This window comes from Dicentrarchus labrax, unplaced genomic scaffold, assembly GCF_905237075.1.
Source record: "Dicentrarchus labrax unplaced genomic scaffold, dlabrax2021, whole genome shotgun sequence".
Taxonomy (NCBI): Eukaryota; Metazoa; Chordata; class Actinopteri; family Moronidae; genus Dicentrarchus; species Dicentrarchus labrax.
Window position 1 is genome coordinate 9589223 of NW_026136708.1, and position 12147 is coordinate 9601369.

A 12147-nucleotide genomic window follows, 5' to 3' on the forward strand; every position below is an offset into this window, starting at 1 on the left:
CTCTTCTGCTCTCTCTCTTTGTCATTTTGCTTTTCCCTTCATCTCTTTGTGTCTCTTGTTTTGACTCTGTCTGTGTCAAATCGTGTCTGAATTCTCTTCATCTTCAATTTTACCTGGTGTAAAGAGTAGATATGAGTCAGTAGTTCAGTCGCTGTAACCAATATTTCACATACATATCGGCTATTTTCAACTACCTGGGTCTGCAGTTAGATTGTTTTCAGATAGGACAAGGTGTAGGAGGTATAGCGTGTCAGAGTGGCAGAAGGTCTGTGTGTTTTCCTTTGTGTGTGTGTGTGTGTGTGTGTGTGTGTGTGTGTGTGTGTTGTGTGTGTGTGGGCTGAGATAGGCTGGCAGCAGCAGGCATCTGGTGACATCTGGTCCCGACAGATAAAGTAATAAACACATACTATCTCACTATCTGGATGAGGTGTAGCCTATCTCTCTCTCTCTCTCTCTCTATCTGTCACTTTCTGTCTCCGTCAAAATCAAATTCAAATAAGCTTTACTGACATGACAGGAAAGCAGCACATTGGCAAAGGAGTATGGTTTTTTAAATAGGGTAAGAAAGTGCAACAACTGCTTCATGCCAGGTGTATTCGCTTGTCTTGACTTTTAAGCTTTTTAGTCTCAGAAATGTCTGAACCTTTTTCCACATTTCTGTGAAAATCCATCTGCAGAAGATCATGCAATACCAGAAAGCTCTAGAACGGCTACTGAGTGGTGAGATTGGTTTTTTTTTTTTTTTTGCTCTTCCTTCTTTTAATTTGTGGGTTTGTGCCTTGATGGACCATCTACGACAATAACTGTTAAGTGACTTAACAAGTCATAAGGATTCAAAGGTTCATTTGTTACCTTACTTATGTATACTGAATTCAATGTGGCATGCTCTGGGTGTTGCTTATGTGAAAAAGGATTAGAAAAAGAATACAAAGGATAAAAAACTTTAACATATTTAAAAATGTAAAACCATTTTGATTAAACAAGCTTGGATAATAACAAACTTTGATAATATTGTTTACTCATTAATAAGATTTTTAATTCTTTTGATTGAACAATTATAAAACGTCTTTATCTTCAAATATCTTTTTTGGTCTAACCAACAGTCCACAACACAAAGGCATTACGTTTATTATCACAAAATCCTGAGAAAAAAACGAAAATATTCAAATTTTTAGAGTTTGGAATCAGTGGATTTTTGCTATTATTACTTATAAAAATACCAAAATTACTTCAATTGTTTCAGTACTGCCAACTTTGTACTGTGCCATTAGATTCACACTTACAGATTTTCACATTCAGATGAGATTTGAGATATATTCGCTCCTGAGCTGACAAACCTCTGACCACCTGGGGCCTCAACCTCAGGTGAACCACAGCCAAGGTCCCAGTGGTCAGAGGCCCCCGGGCACGGGCCCAATTGGCCCTGTCAGCAGCCTTTGTGAAAGAGCAGATGATGTGTGACAAAGAGAAAAATTAGGGACACTGAATGTTTGAGCAAATATTACAAAGGAGACAGAAATTACATAAAAAAAAGGGTGACAGAAAGAAAGAAGAGGAGGAGGAAATGATATAAAAAGAAAGGTGGACGGATGCTGAAGATAGAAAGGGAGAAGTTGAGTGGAAATATGGACGGATGGATGGGGCGATGGATGGATGACTAAGTAGGTAAGATGATAAATAGAAGAAGGGATGGATGGATGAATGGCTGGATGCTTTGACACATGGCCCCGGGGAATCAGCCATTATACATGCCACTGTCACTCAAGATTAGCGGCATAATTAAACTCCTGTCGCACTGCGTGTGGTTTGAATGTGTGTGTGTGTGTGTATGTGCGTGTGCGTGTGCGTATATGCATTTGTTTGTGTGTATCTTGTGTTTTCCTGGATGTGTGTGGGAGGGGTAGACTGTGACAGAGATTGATGGTGAGGGGAAAGCAGGCCATTGTGTTGTATAGCTAAAGCAGTGATAGCCTCTACACCCCTGTGTCTGTTTAAACTGCTGGCCATTTTATAGGCGTGGCACAAGTGACCCCGTAATACACAAACACACACACAGTTTCCCCCCCAACTTAAACTGGGGGAAACTGCTTGTTTTCAGGGGTATTTTTTTTGCTTCTTAATTAGGCTGTTCTGCAGCCATGATGCCTTCACTGAACTCTAGCCACTGTGGGAACAACACAGAGCTGCTGAGCTAAATTAAGTGTCATTCATAAATGAGGCAATCACCCTCTGAAGTGTTAACCCAAGGCTCTTTCCAATAATTGATGGATAGCTGTGAGCAATTTTAATATGTTACATGAAATTTTTAGACGCTGTCCTTTTTTGTCTTAACATATTCAGCCTTAATAGGGGGTTATCAGGAAACCCTTCAGCCTTCAATTAAGTGAATTAGAAATGAGAATAAAATGATTATCTTGACAACTCAGAGACAGGACTCCCCACTGAGAGAGAGAGAGAGAGAGAGAGAGAGAGAGAGAGAGAGAGAGAGAGAGAGAGAAGTCTCATTCAGAATAATGGTTGAAGGCCATGTTCTTGAGCAGCTGCATGCCGACCAAAGCTACATCTCTCTCAGTCTATGTTTGTGTGTCTCAGTGAGTGAAAAGAGCCCCGCCGCTCCCCTGCCGAGCGGAACATCAGCCTCATCAAGTCAGCCACAGCCAGCCACAACAGGGGCGGAAGTAAGATCCTCCCGCCTTCAAAATAGAAGCCTAAAAGAGTGTAGGGTGAACTATTCTGAAGTCTGCTTTAAATAACAAAAATGATTAGGTCGTTGAAGTCATGATGCCTGCTGAAAAGGTAGCCTAAATTATCACTAAATATACAAAATACAAAATATTTAACAATATATCTTAATAATAATAACAGAAACAGAGTGAGCTTGGTTTATACTTCGCAACAATCATCAGGCATCATATGACCCAAAAAACAATAAGGAAATAAATATGCCTACAACCATCAGCATACATTAAACGACATCTGTTTTGTCACTAAAGCCACTTAGTTCATGTTTTTTGCCATTCATTACATACATAAACAAATATTGCAGAAATAAAAACTGTATACAACTCGAATGCATGTGAACCAGACTGATTTGGGCAGTTTTTGATTAGAGCTGCATTTGCAGACAAATATTATGCAATAATACGCAAAATTTTAAACCAGAAAAAAGAAAACCTGACTCAAGTCTGAGCTGCACAAGTTTGTTTTCAAGAAAGAAACCCCAATCCTAAAGGGACCAGAAGACAATCAGACCAAATACCAGATAGGATCGACCTGAACAAACAGTTATAGAAAAAAACATGGCCCTAACATGATTCACCCAATGATCAAGTAGTGACTGTCGAAAAGGGCACGCAAAGATTTTCCCAGGACTTCACAGTTCAGAATCACCATCTTGCATCAAAAAAACTAATTAATTTTGTACTTTGATGATTCTGATCAGAGAAAATGTCCTTTGAGGCTTGGCTTATCAGACACACTGACACGTACAGACCACAGACGCACTGCAATACAGTGAGATCCTGCCCAGAATTAGACTGAATAAAGTTTATTGGACCCGGCTCAACTTGGGTACCAGACGAGGTCTTGGCTATAAGCAACCCATGCAGACCTCTAAGGTCAGCTGAAGCAAAGAGACGGTGGTGGAGTAAAAATAGCTAGGAGACATACTGTATGTTACAGTATCAGCAACTAAAGTGAGCACTCACACATGAGCTGGCAAACTAATCAAATGGGCTACAGTATCACTTCAGTTCAATTCAATATCCTTTACTGGCATAAGTGAGTATTAAGAAATTATAGAGTAAAAAGAAAAAACAAAAGTTATAATTCATAAAATCAAGAAAATATCAGAAAACAAAAAAGTGTGTGTTGATGTTCTTGTTGTTGGTGTGTATATGTGTGTGTCAGTATGTCAGAAATTGAGGTAGTGTGTGTGAAGTTGTTATAGTTGTGTGTGTGTGTGTGTGTGTGTGTGTGTGTTAACGTTGACGTGTGTGTAGCATAGCATAATCTCATAATAGCGCAATACAATCATTCAGTTTTTTATAGATTTACAGGTGGACTGATTTATACAAAATAAATTAATAATATCAATAACAACAATTCAGTTCACAATTTAATTTAAATCAACAATCAATCCAGGCAAATAAATCAATAGAAAGTTGTGTTTCTCAGTTCCACAGTCCAAATAGCTCCACCATATGTCCATGTGACTACCTCCAACGGTAGTATAGAAAATTACACTTAACAAGCCGCTCACTGATTTGACTTTGCACCATTCCCATGCTTTTAAAAAAAAAAAAAAAAAAAAAAAAAAAGTACACGCTTTTATTTTGAAACTCGCAACCGGAACAGCCGCGTTGTTGCGCGGTGTTTGACTTGACAGATGGCAGGCGCGAGACGCTCCTCTCGGCTGTCTCTCTCGGTCCGTTGGTCCATCCCGGTTCCCATTGTCTCCCCTCTCTCCACTCCTTGAAGACAACCCGGAGACGACTAACTAAACTTAGCCCTTATTTCCGCTCGCATCGCCTTCTGTACGTCTGGAGACTTTTACCTCGACCTGAAATCTCACCCTTGTCCCTCTCCATCCGAAACGTGGACACGCTTTTTTTTTGTGTGTGTGTGTGTGTCTGTGTTTTAATTTAAATTTAAAAAAAAAACAAAAAACGTTACACAGAGAAGAGGCGGTGAATGAACCGAGCAACGGCTGACAAACCGGCGGTTGTGTTGTGGAGCTGACTGTCGGTTGGGGAAGAGATGAACCGGAGGAGGAGGACTTCTTCTTATTAGCCAACGGAGACACCGAAACCAGCTTCCAGTGGCTGTTGACATATCACAACATCCTAGCAACAATTTCTGTACTCGCCGTGTTTTTTTTTCCGAGTGGATAAAAAAAAAAAAACACCCAAATTCAGGCAGAGCAGCTGGATTTAACAACCTCGGGGTTTTTTTTTTGGAGGTAAAATTCTTTGTTTTTTGGTGTGAATGAACCTTGAAGGATGTTGCCGCTACATGCCCGGTACTTCCCCTGAGAGGAGGAGGAGAGAGAGAGAGAGAGGAGCTCGTCTATGAAAAAAAAGGAGGCAGGGACCACTTGCACTTGTTTTCTCCACCCTTAAAAAAAAAACAAATTTAGTTAGCGTTTACTCGGGATTATTAAACAGCAACAAAAAAAAAGGAGCATTTAATCCGGGTTGGAAAACATCCATCTTAATCTCCTCATCCCTCCCTTTGCTCTTATAGTCTTTGAGTGTGTGTAAGTGGCTTCCTGTACCGAGTTCATTCAGTGTGTTCACCGTTGATAAGGATGCGATCAATGGACGTGGTTGACCGGACTTTATAGTCCAGCAGGTGAGGACTGGACACAATCAGGACCCCCGTGTGGACGTAACTGGAGAGCCTGGTTAATTTGTGTCAAGAGATCCCACATGATCAGAATATCTGAATTCATTCTGTGACCAATCAATCAAAATGCACCACACCTCCTGATTCCTCAGACTTGCTAAAGCCGCTTTCAGTTGCAGAGTCTTGGGAAGGAGTTTTATCTACAGGACCGAGCTCTGTGAACAAGCCCTCGAGAACAATTTTGTGGACTTGAATCATCCAGCGAGGCCCACCTTAACATCTTTGATCCCTGACCCCCTGTGTGTGCTGGAAATCCAAGGGGCCACACTTCCCTGGCTGTTCAGCTGTCAGCAACCCCATCCATTTGAATGAAGTAGTAGCCTTTTATTCCCCCAAGCTCCTGCGAGGGGGGGCTGCGCTCTGTTCTGCGAGGCCGAGCAGGGAGCACCGCTACCTGGGCTGCCAGCCAGCCAGACGGCCCTCAAGGGGGGAGGAGTGCGAGGGGGGGAGGATTTGGAGTTTGAAGGTCCAGCTGGAGATTTGGGAGTTTTACCCAGAGTTTCTTGTCCACGTGGATCACTGGAGAGAGGGGAGGAAGACACCATGGGGTGCTGTAGTGGCAGGTGCACCTTGGCCTTCATCTGTGGCATGCAGCTGGTAAGTGTTAAGATTACTATTGATAGTTTTTAATTTTGTAAGAGTTCAACAAAAACAAGTCATGATGGGGAAATCAGAAAAGACACCTCTTCACCTCGGTGACTAGACAAGGCGCAGGGTATGGGTGGATGGATGGAGGGGAAAAGATGGATGACTGAAAGGTCACATTTCAGAAGTTAATAGGTGTGTAAAAGGTCATGATACAAAGTAGGATCTAGTTTGAGGGACAGATTGACGAATAGATGGATTGACTGGATGTATGGCTGCTGGTGGGAGCTTTAAGACAGTGCTAAGAGTCCGTATAGAGCGCTGATGGATAGACGGAGGCTGGGGGTGATAAATTGAGGCAGTCGAGGTAAAGGAGGGATGGATGGCTGGATGGCAGATGGATATATGTTTGGGTGATTTGTGGGGGCAAAAAAATGTATGGATGGAGGGAAGGAGGAAAATACATGATATAAACTCATGTAATCAGCTGCTGCCATTCCCTCTGTGTCTATCTCTCTTTGTATCTCATTCTCCCATCACCATCTGTGTCAGTGGAAACTGGTGCCAGCCAAGACAATAGGGAGAGAGGGATGGGTCTGTAGCCTGCGTGTTGTGTGCATACATGTGAGGGTGTGCGAGGAGGAACACCAGTGATTTCATGAGTTTATTGGCGTAATTAAGCAAGTTGTTGGGTCCTTTTCAAAACAAAACTGGCCAAATGTAGGTGATCTTCTGTCAGGTCAAGTCATTTCCAGGGCAGCATTAAAGGTCCAGTGTGTAACATTTAGGAGGATCTATTGGCAGAAGTGGAATATAATATTCATAGGTATGTTTTCATTAGTGTATAATCACCTGAATTTAGGAATTGTTGTGTTGTTGTGACCTTAGAATGAACAATTCTGAACTATAGGAGAGTGGGTCCCTCCACAGTGGCCGCCATCTTGAACCACCATGTTTCTACAGTAGCCTAGATGAGACAAACCAAACACTGGCTCTAGATAGGGGCCTTTGGTGGTCTTCAAATGGTTGCAATCTGCAAATTACACCACTAGATGCCACTAAATCCTACACACTGGTCCTTTAATATAAAACACAAAGCTTTCAGAAAGCATTCTGAGTGAGGTGCATGACTTTTCATTTTTTACCAGATGTCAAATGGCGGTTGCTTGTTTTCACTGCTGTCATTATTCTGCTCCTCAACCCGACTACATGTGACCAAAGCAGCATTATTACTGTACATAGTATCAGCAAGAATAACAGCTACAGTTGGAGAAATAAGTCTCTGGAGCCTGCCCTGGGAAATGAAGGAAATCAGTACCTCAAGTAGAAGCAGAGCAGGGAGGTTTAGGCAAAGTGGTACCACTCACCACAAAATAAATCCTGCATTTCTTTAAACTACAGATTCTTCTATGTGCGTGGAGAAGCCGAAGACACAGTGTGATATAGAGGGACATTGTATAGGCGTGTGTTCATGCATACACATGAGCAGAAGTGCGTTCCCGGCTCATGGAGTCATATACAGTAAAGTATGCACAAACTGAGGACTTATTGTCATGTTGAATAGGACACTGTTACAGACGCGACACCCTGTGTGTGTGTGTGTGTGTTCATGCACATGTGTCTGTTCAGTACAAAAGAGCATGATATATGAAAATCACATAATTTACCGTAGGATATTAACGTGTATGACCCTTGTTGTGCGAGGGTGTGCTTGCAAAGGGTCTATTGTGCTGTGAAATGGGACATTTCTGTGCATATTTTTCCACAAAAACGGAACAACCAGTGTGTGAGTTAACGCGTCTACAGTACGATGTAAATGAGATTGCCACATGGGCTGTACATACAAGAAACACGCCATTGTGCCGTAAACGAGGATGCTGTACAGTTCCGTAGGTGAAAAAGAGGGAGGGTTTCTGAGTGTGTGTGTGTGTGCTTGTGAATGAGATGCTGTCACAGTGATAGTCATTGTGTCTAATGCGGTGGAACTAATGCTATGCCATAGTCAACAACATGTTTTGCTCTGTTAACTGTTGTAATAGCTAAGCCAGCTGATACCACCACTAGCTGAGCTGGAGGTCTAACACTACTGTATGTTACAGTTTGGCCATGCACAGTTTAACTCTGTGCAGTTGCAGTCATGTAAACAGAAATCCATGTCTTCACAAAAAAAATAACAACTCTCCACAGTATGTAAGAAGATATTGAGATGTTATGATGATATTTTTTTACACAGGTTTTAGTTGTAGATGCCCAAAGGAAACCACACGGCCCACCACCCAAAGCAACCTAATTGACCACAAATTAAAAGGCAGTCTTTTTTTCCTCCTCCGCCTGCATCTCTGCTCGCCCCCCTGCTGGAGGTAATTGTTTTTTGCTATGTGGGCTTCCACATAATAGTTGACATCACAGAGAGGAAAACAATACTGGTCAGTGTGTCTTGTGTAGTGGAACTGATGTCTTATGTAACTCTTAAGAGCAGTTTTTTCTCCTGCTTCATTAGCCAGGTTAATTGGCAAGATAGGTGATGTAACCATAGCTGTGCAGAGATCAATGATTCAGGCTGGAGATATGTCCACTTCACAGCTGATATCATGTATGTGTATAAACAGACCCACCAGGTGTCATTCTGAATGTGGTGCTAGGCCGAAGAAAGGAAGTATGATTTTTATTTTATGAGAGTGGTATCAATCAATCTTCGCGTCTGCAGTAATTCTTGACAAAATAAGCAAAAGAGAATTAGGGTATTAGCCCAAAATGTTGTTTTTCTTTAAAGTCTTATTTTGAAAAGCTTAAATTGGCTTGTTTAATTCCTAATGACTTGAAAATAACAATGATACAAAATAACAATGATTTCTTCTTATTCATATTAATTTAAATTAAACTTAAAAGGTTCGCAATTGGCAACAGTGATTATGGTGTGAAAGATGAAACGCGTGCAAACTGTAAAAAAGTGTTTCATAGTGCTGTGAACCTGACAGAGTGGAAGATTATAAAGTTGGTACTTAACAGCAAAACGATCACAGATCAGATGGTGTTTTTACCAACACCTTTTTCACACACACATCCACAGATACACATATGCCACCGGTGACTCACTTTCTGTGGCAATGGTTGTGGTCCTTGTTGCTATATCTGTCCACACACCCACCAGCTGCTGTCACAGAGATGATGACTAAATCATCCAATGGCGTGATAGGTAACGGGACGGCAACCGATGGCCTCGCTCCATTGGCTGGTTCAGTGGAGCTTGTGCAGACGGTTTGTGGGTGTTTTATGTTGATGGAACGTTAATTATGTTGTTGGTGTGCAAGTTAATTGAATAGAGTAAATGGGGTAGAATTATAGCTTTGCAATTCAGCGTAGTGCACAATTACAGTGAGATAATAATTGATGATCCAGTAGAATAGAAATATAATTGATCTTTCAAAAAATTGGAAAAACAAAGCTGTCATAGCTAGCAGTGCAAAACCCATTTTGGTTATTTCCCTGAAACAAATTTTCAGAAACATCTTCAGTCCCAACCCAAGCTGTTGAGAATATACTTATCTTTGTACAACAAGAGCACTAGAGGAGTACTGTACATGTACTGTAAGAAGGGTGGACATAAACAGTGGCTATAGGCTATCTGAGACACAGTGTTTGTCTGTCTGTGGCACTACATTCCTGTGACATTTCCACCATCGAGGGACGTAATGAATAATTTACCACTTGGAAGCTGCGACATGAATGCAGAAATTGTATCTCTGCATGTGAGCCGTGTGTGTTACCTGATTGCAAAACAGTGACTGTGCAGTCATTCAAACCAGAAGTCAATACTTATCTGAGATGCATTTTGGGGGGGGGGACAGATAAATCAATGTTGCCATGTTGGATTTAGCACAAATACACTTAAAAGTTATTTTGACATTGGAATTATAGGCAAACATCAATATCCATAAATTGAAATAAAACACAGACCTTTAGTGGTGACTTTGGTTTAATAATTTTTGTTGAATTGGTTTGCAAATTGTAATAAATTGTCCACTCAGATATTTCAGTTTTGCAAAAAAATGGTTCTCCCACTCTGATTCTAGTTCAACTCCCATATAATTTTTGTTAGTGATATTCAGTCACAGTTATTTTGCAATATCCTAGATATGAATCACGCTGTTGGTTTTTCAACATTTTGAAGCAAATCCACTTTGAGGGCTGCTTGTAGTTGAAAGCGAACGGAGGCTCCTGCTCTCTGGCAACAAACATAATCTTCAGGCCTCCTTCCTCATAGCCACAACTCAGTGAGATAAAAAGGCTTTGCTATCCTTTATGTATAACGCCGCGCTCAACAAGGGCCGCACACAATCTCAGCTCTGAGTCTATAGATTTTCTGTCGCTTTTTCTTTTTCGCAGTCTCTAATTTGTCAGTCTCTTTTCCCCTAGGTCTATGTCTTTCTTGCCTTTTTCATTTCTTTATCTGTCTCCACCCCCTCTCCCTGTCTTTGTTTGGAGGAATACAGCCATCTCACCTTGGCCACTGACTTGACTGGCAATTCATTCAATGTATTTCAATAGAGTCTGTGAACAAGACAAGCTTTCACCGGCAGGACCGGTAGGTGAAGTACTGACCCATTGTGCCAAATCAGACCTCGAACTTGGCAGATCAGTCCAGGCTGCATTCATATTGTTCAGGTTGTGCTCTGTAATTCAGGTATTGAACTTTTCCGGTTTAAACTGTCCATAAAATACAGTGTCTTGAAAAGTGCTGGCTTTAAAGAAAGTGCTGGTGGTTTAGGGGAAGTGAGCACAAAAAAATAGGAATAGACATTTTTCTGCCTTGTATAATGAAAAAAGCGGCAATGATTCTGCATGTGTCAGACTAACCAGCAAGGAGACTGAACATTTTGTTAATTTATTTCAACAGAGTGATAACATTACACAATTCTTGTTCAAAATACGGAATAAATGATTTCCAACTTCATAAAAACAAATACTTGCAGACTTGTCGATACTTACAAATGAACTCGCTACAAACTCGCTCCTCTTCCTCTGTTTCATGCCTCCCTTTCCCTCCCTGAACCCGCCGTGTTTTCATTCCCAGACTCATCGTCCCGATTGGAGCTGCTGTAAATCAGCTGACCTCCATCGGTCTGGCAGGCTATGAACCCACTTCAGTTGTGCACTCCTTGGTAGCATTTCCCTCTGGTTCCCCCGCACTATTGATAGAAGTCTTTGTAGCATGTATGATATTGTCTAACCTCCAATGCTGTGTGTCCGTTATGCAATTAGCCTACTTGTTGGGTTTAAATAGTTATGGCCCATAGACTAATAAATATGCAGGAAATAAGAGACCTTCTCACAGAGATTCTTCCTGGAGGAACCAATGACACTCGTTGTCGTGGTGGATACCGAAACATCTGTGGGCTGAATGGAGATGATGTGGATAGTGGTGGCAGACTGCCTTCTTTATCCACAATTTTCTTGAGGCGAATATTGCACACAGCTTCGTTCATGTTAGCCGTCTCACCATTATCATCAGGACTAAACCAAGTGTGAACCTATCGTGACGTCACTCATTGGTTTGTGGAGTAGAGTTTTTAAGCCTTGAGTTCAGCGTTTTGGTTGTCACCATGACAGTTAGATGGAGCCAGCACTTTGATCTGAGTTTCATGTGATATGCTGGACAGACTGAGAATGACCTGTCAGTCATAAGGTAGCCACGCCCAAAAACATACACGGCTTTATCGTATAGTTTACTCTAAATTGGAGCATAATTTACTAAATGAACATCATAATGTATGGAAGAAGACTTGAAACTAGTGATTGAGACCATGAACTTGTTAGGAAACTGTTTACTGAGCTAATAAATGAAGGGAGAAGTTGGCTCATTCTCCATTATAATGAAGTAAAGAAAAAGCATTGTTAGCAAATTACATGACCCTCCAAACTCAAAAGTTAAAGTTCTATTAGAGCCTCATGCACACTTCTTTGGCATGGAAAGAGTTATAGTTGATAATCTATGATTGGACAAACGCTGTTCCGGGAAGGATTTAAGGCAGCAAGCGGTCAGTTAAGTGTTTCTGCAGTGTGTTTATCTGCAGATGTTTCTATGGTACAGACACAAAAACAACAGGCCAATCAAACTGTGCCTGGAAACAGTGGCTAAATTGTGACCACTTTTTG

The 12147-nt window shown here is 41.4% G+C and overlaps 1 protein-coding gene across 1 annotated transcript in view; it reads left to right on the forward strand.

The window, feature by feature from the left end:
- Positions 1 to 4403: 4403 nt before the first annotated feature.
- The window catches only part of nkain2 (sodium/potassium transporting ATPase interacting 2), a 77783-nt gene continuing 70039 nt past the window's right edge, over positions 4404 to 12147 (forward strand). Inside the window, exon 1 of the mRNA XM_051408608.1 lies at positions 4404 to 6003. Coding sequence (XP_051264568.1) covers positions 5950 to 6003 — 54 coding nt within the window. The 5' untranslated portion in view covers positions 4404 to 5949. The remainder of the gene's footprint in view (positions 6004 to 12147) is intronic.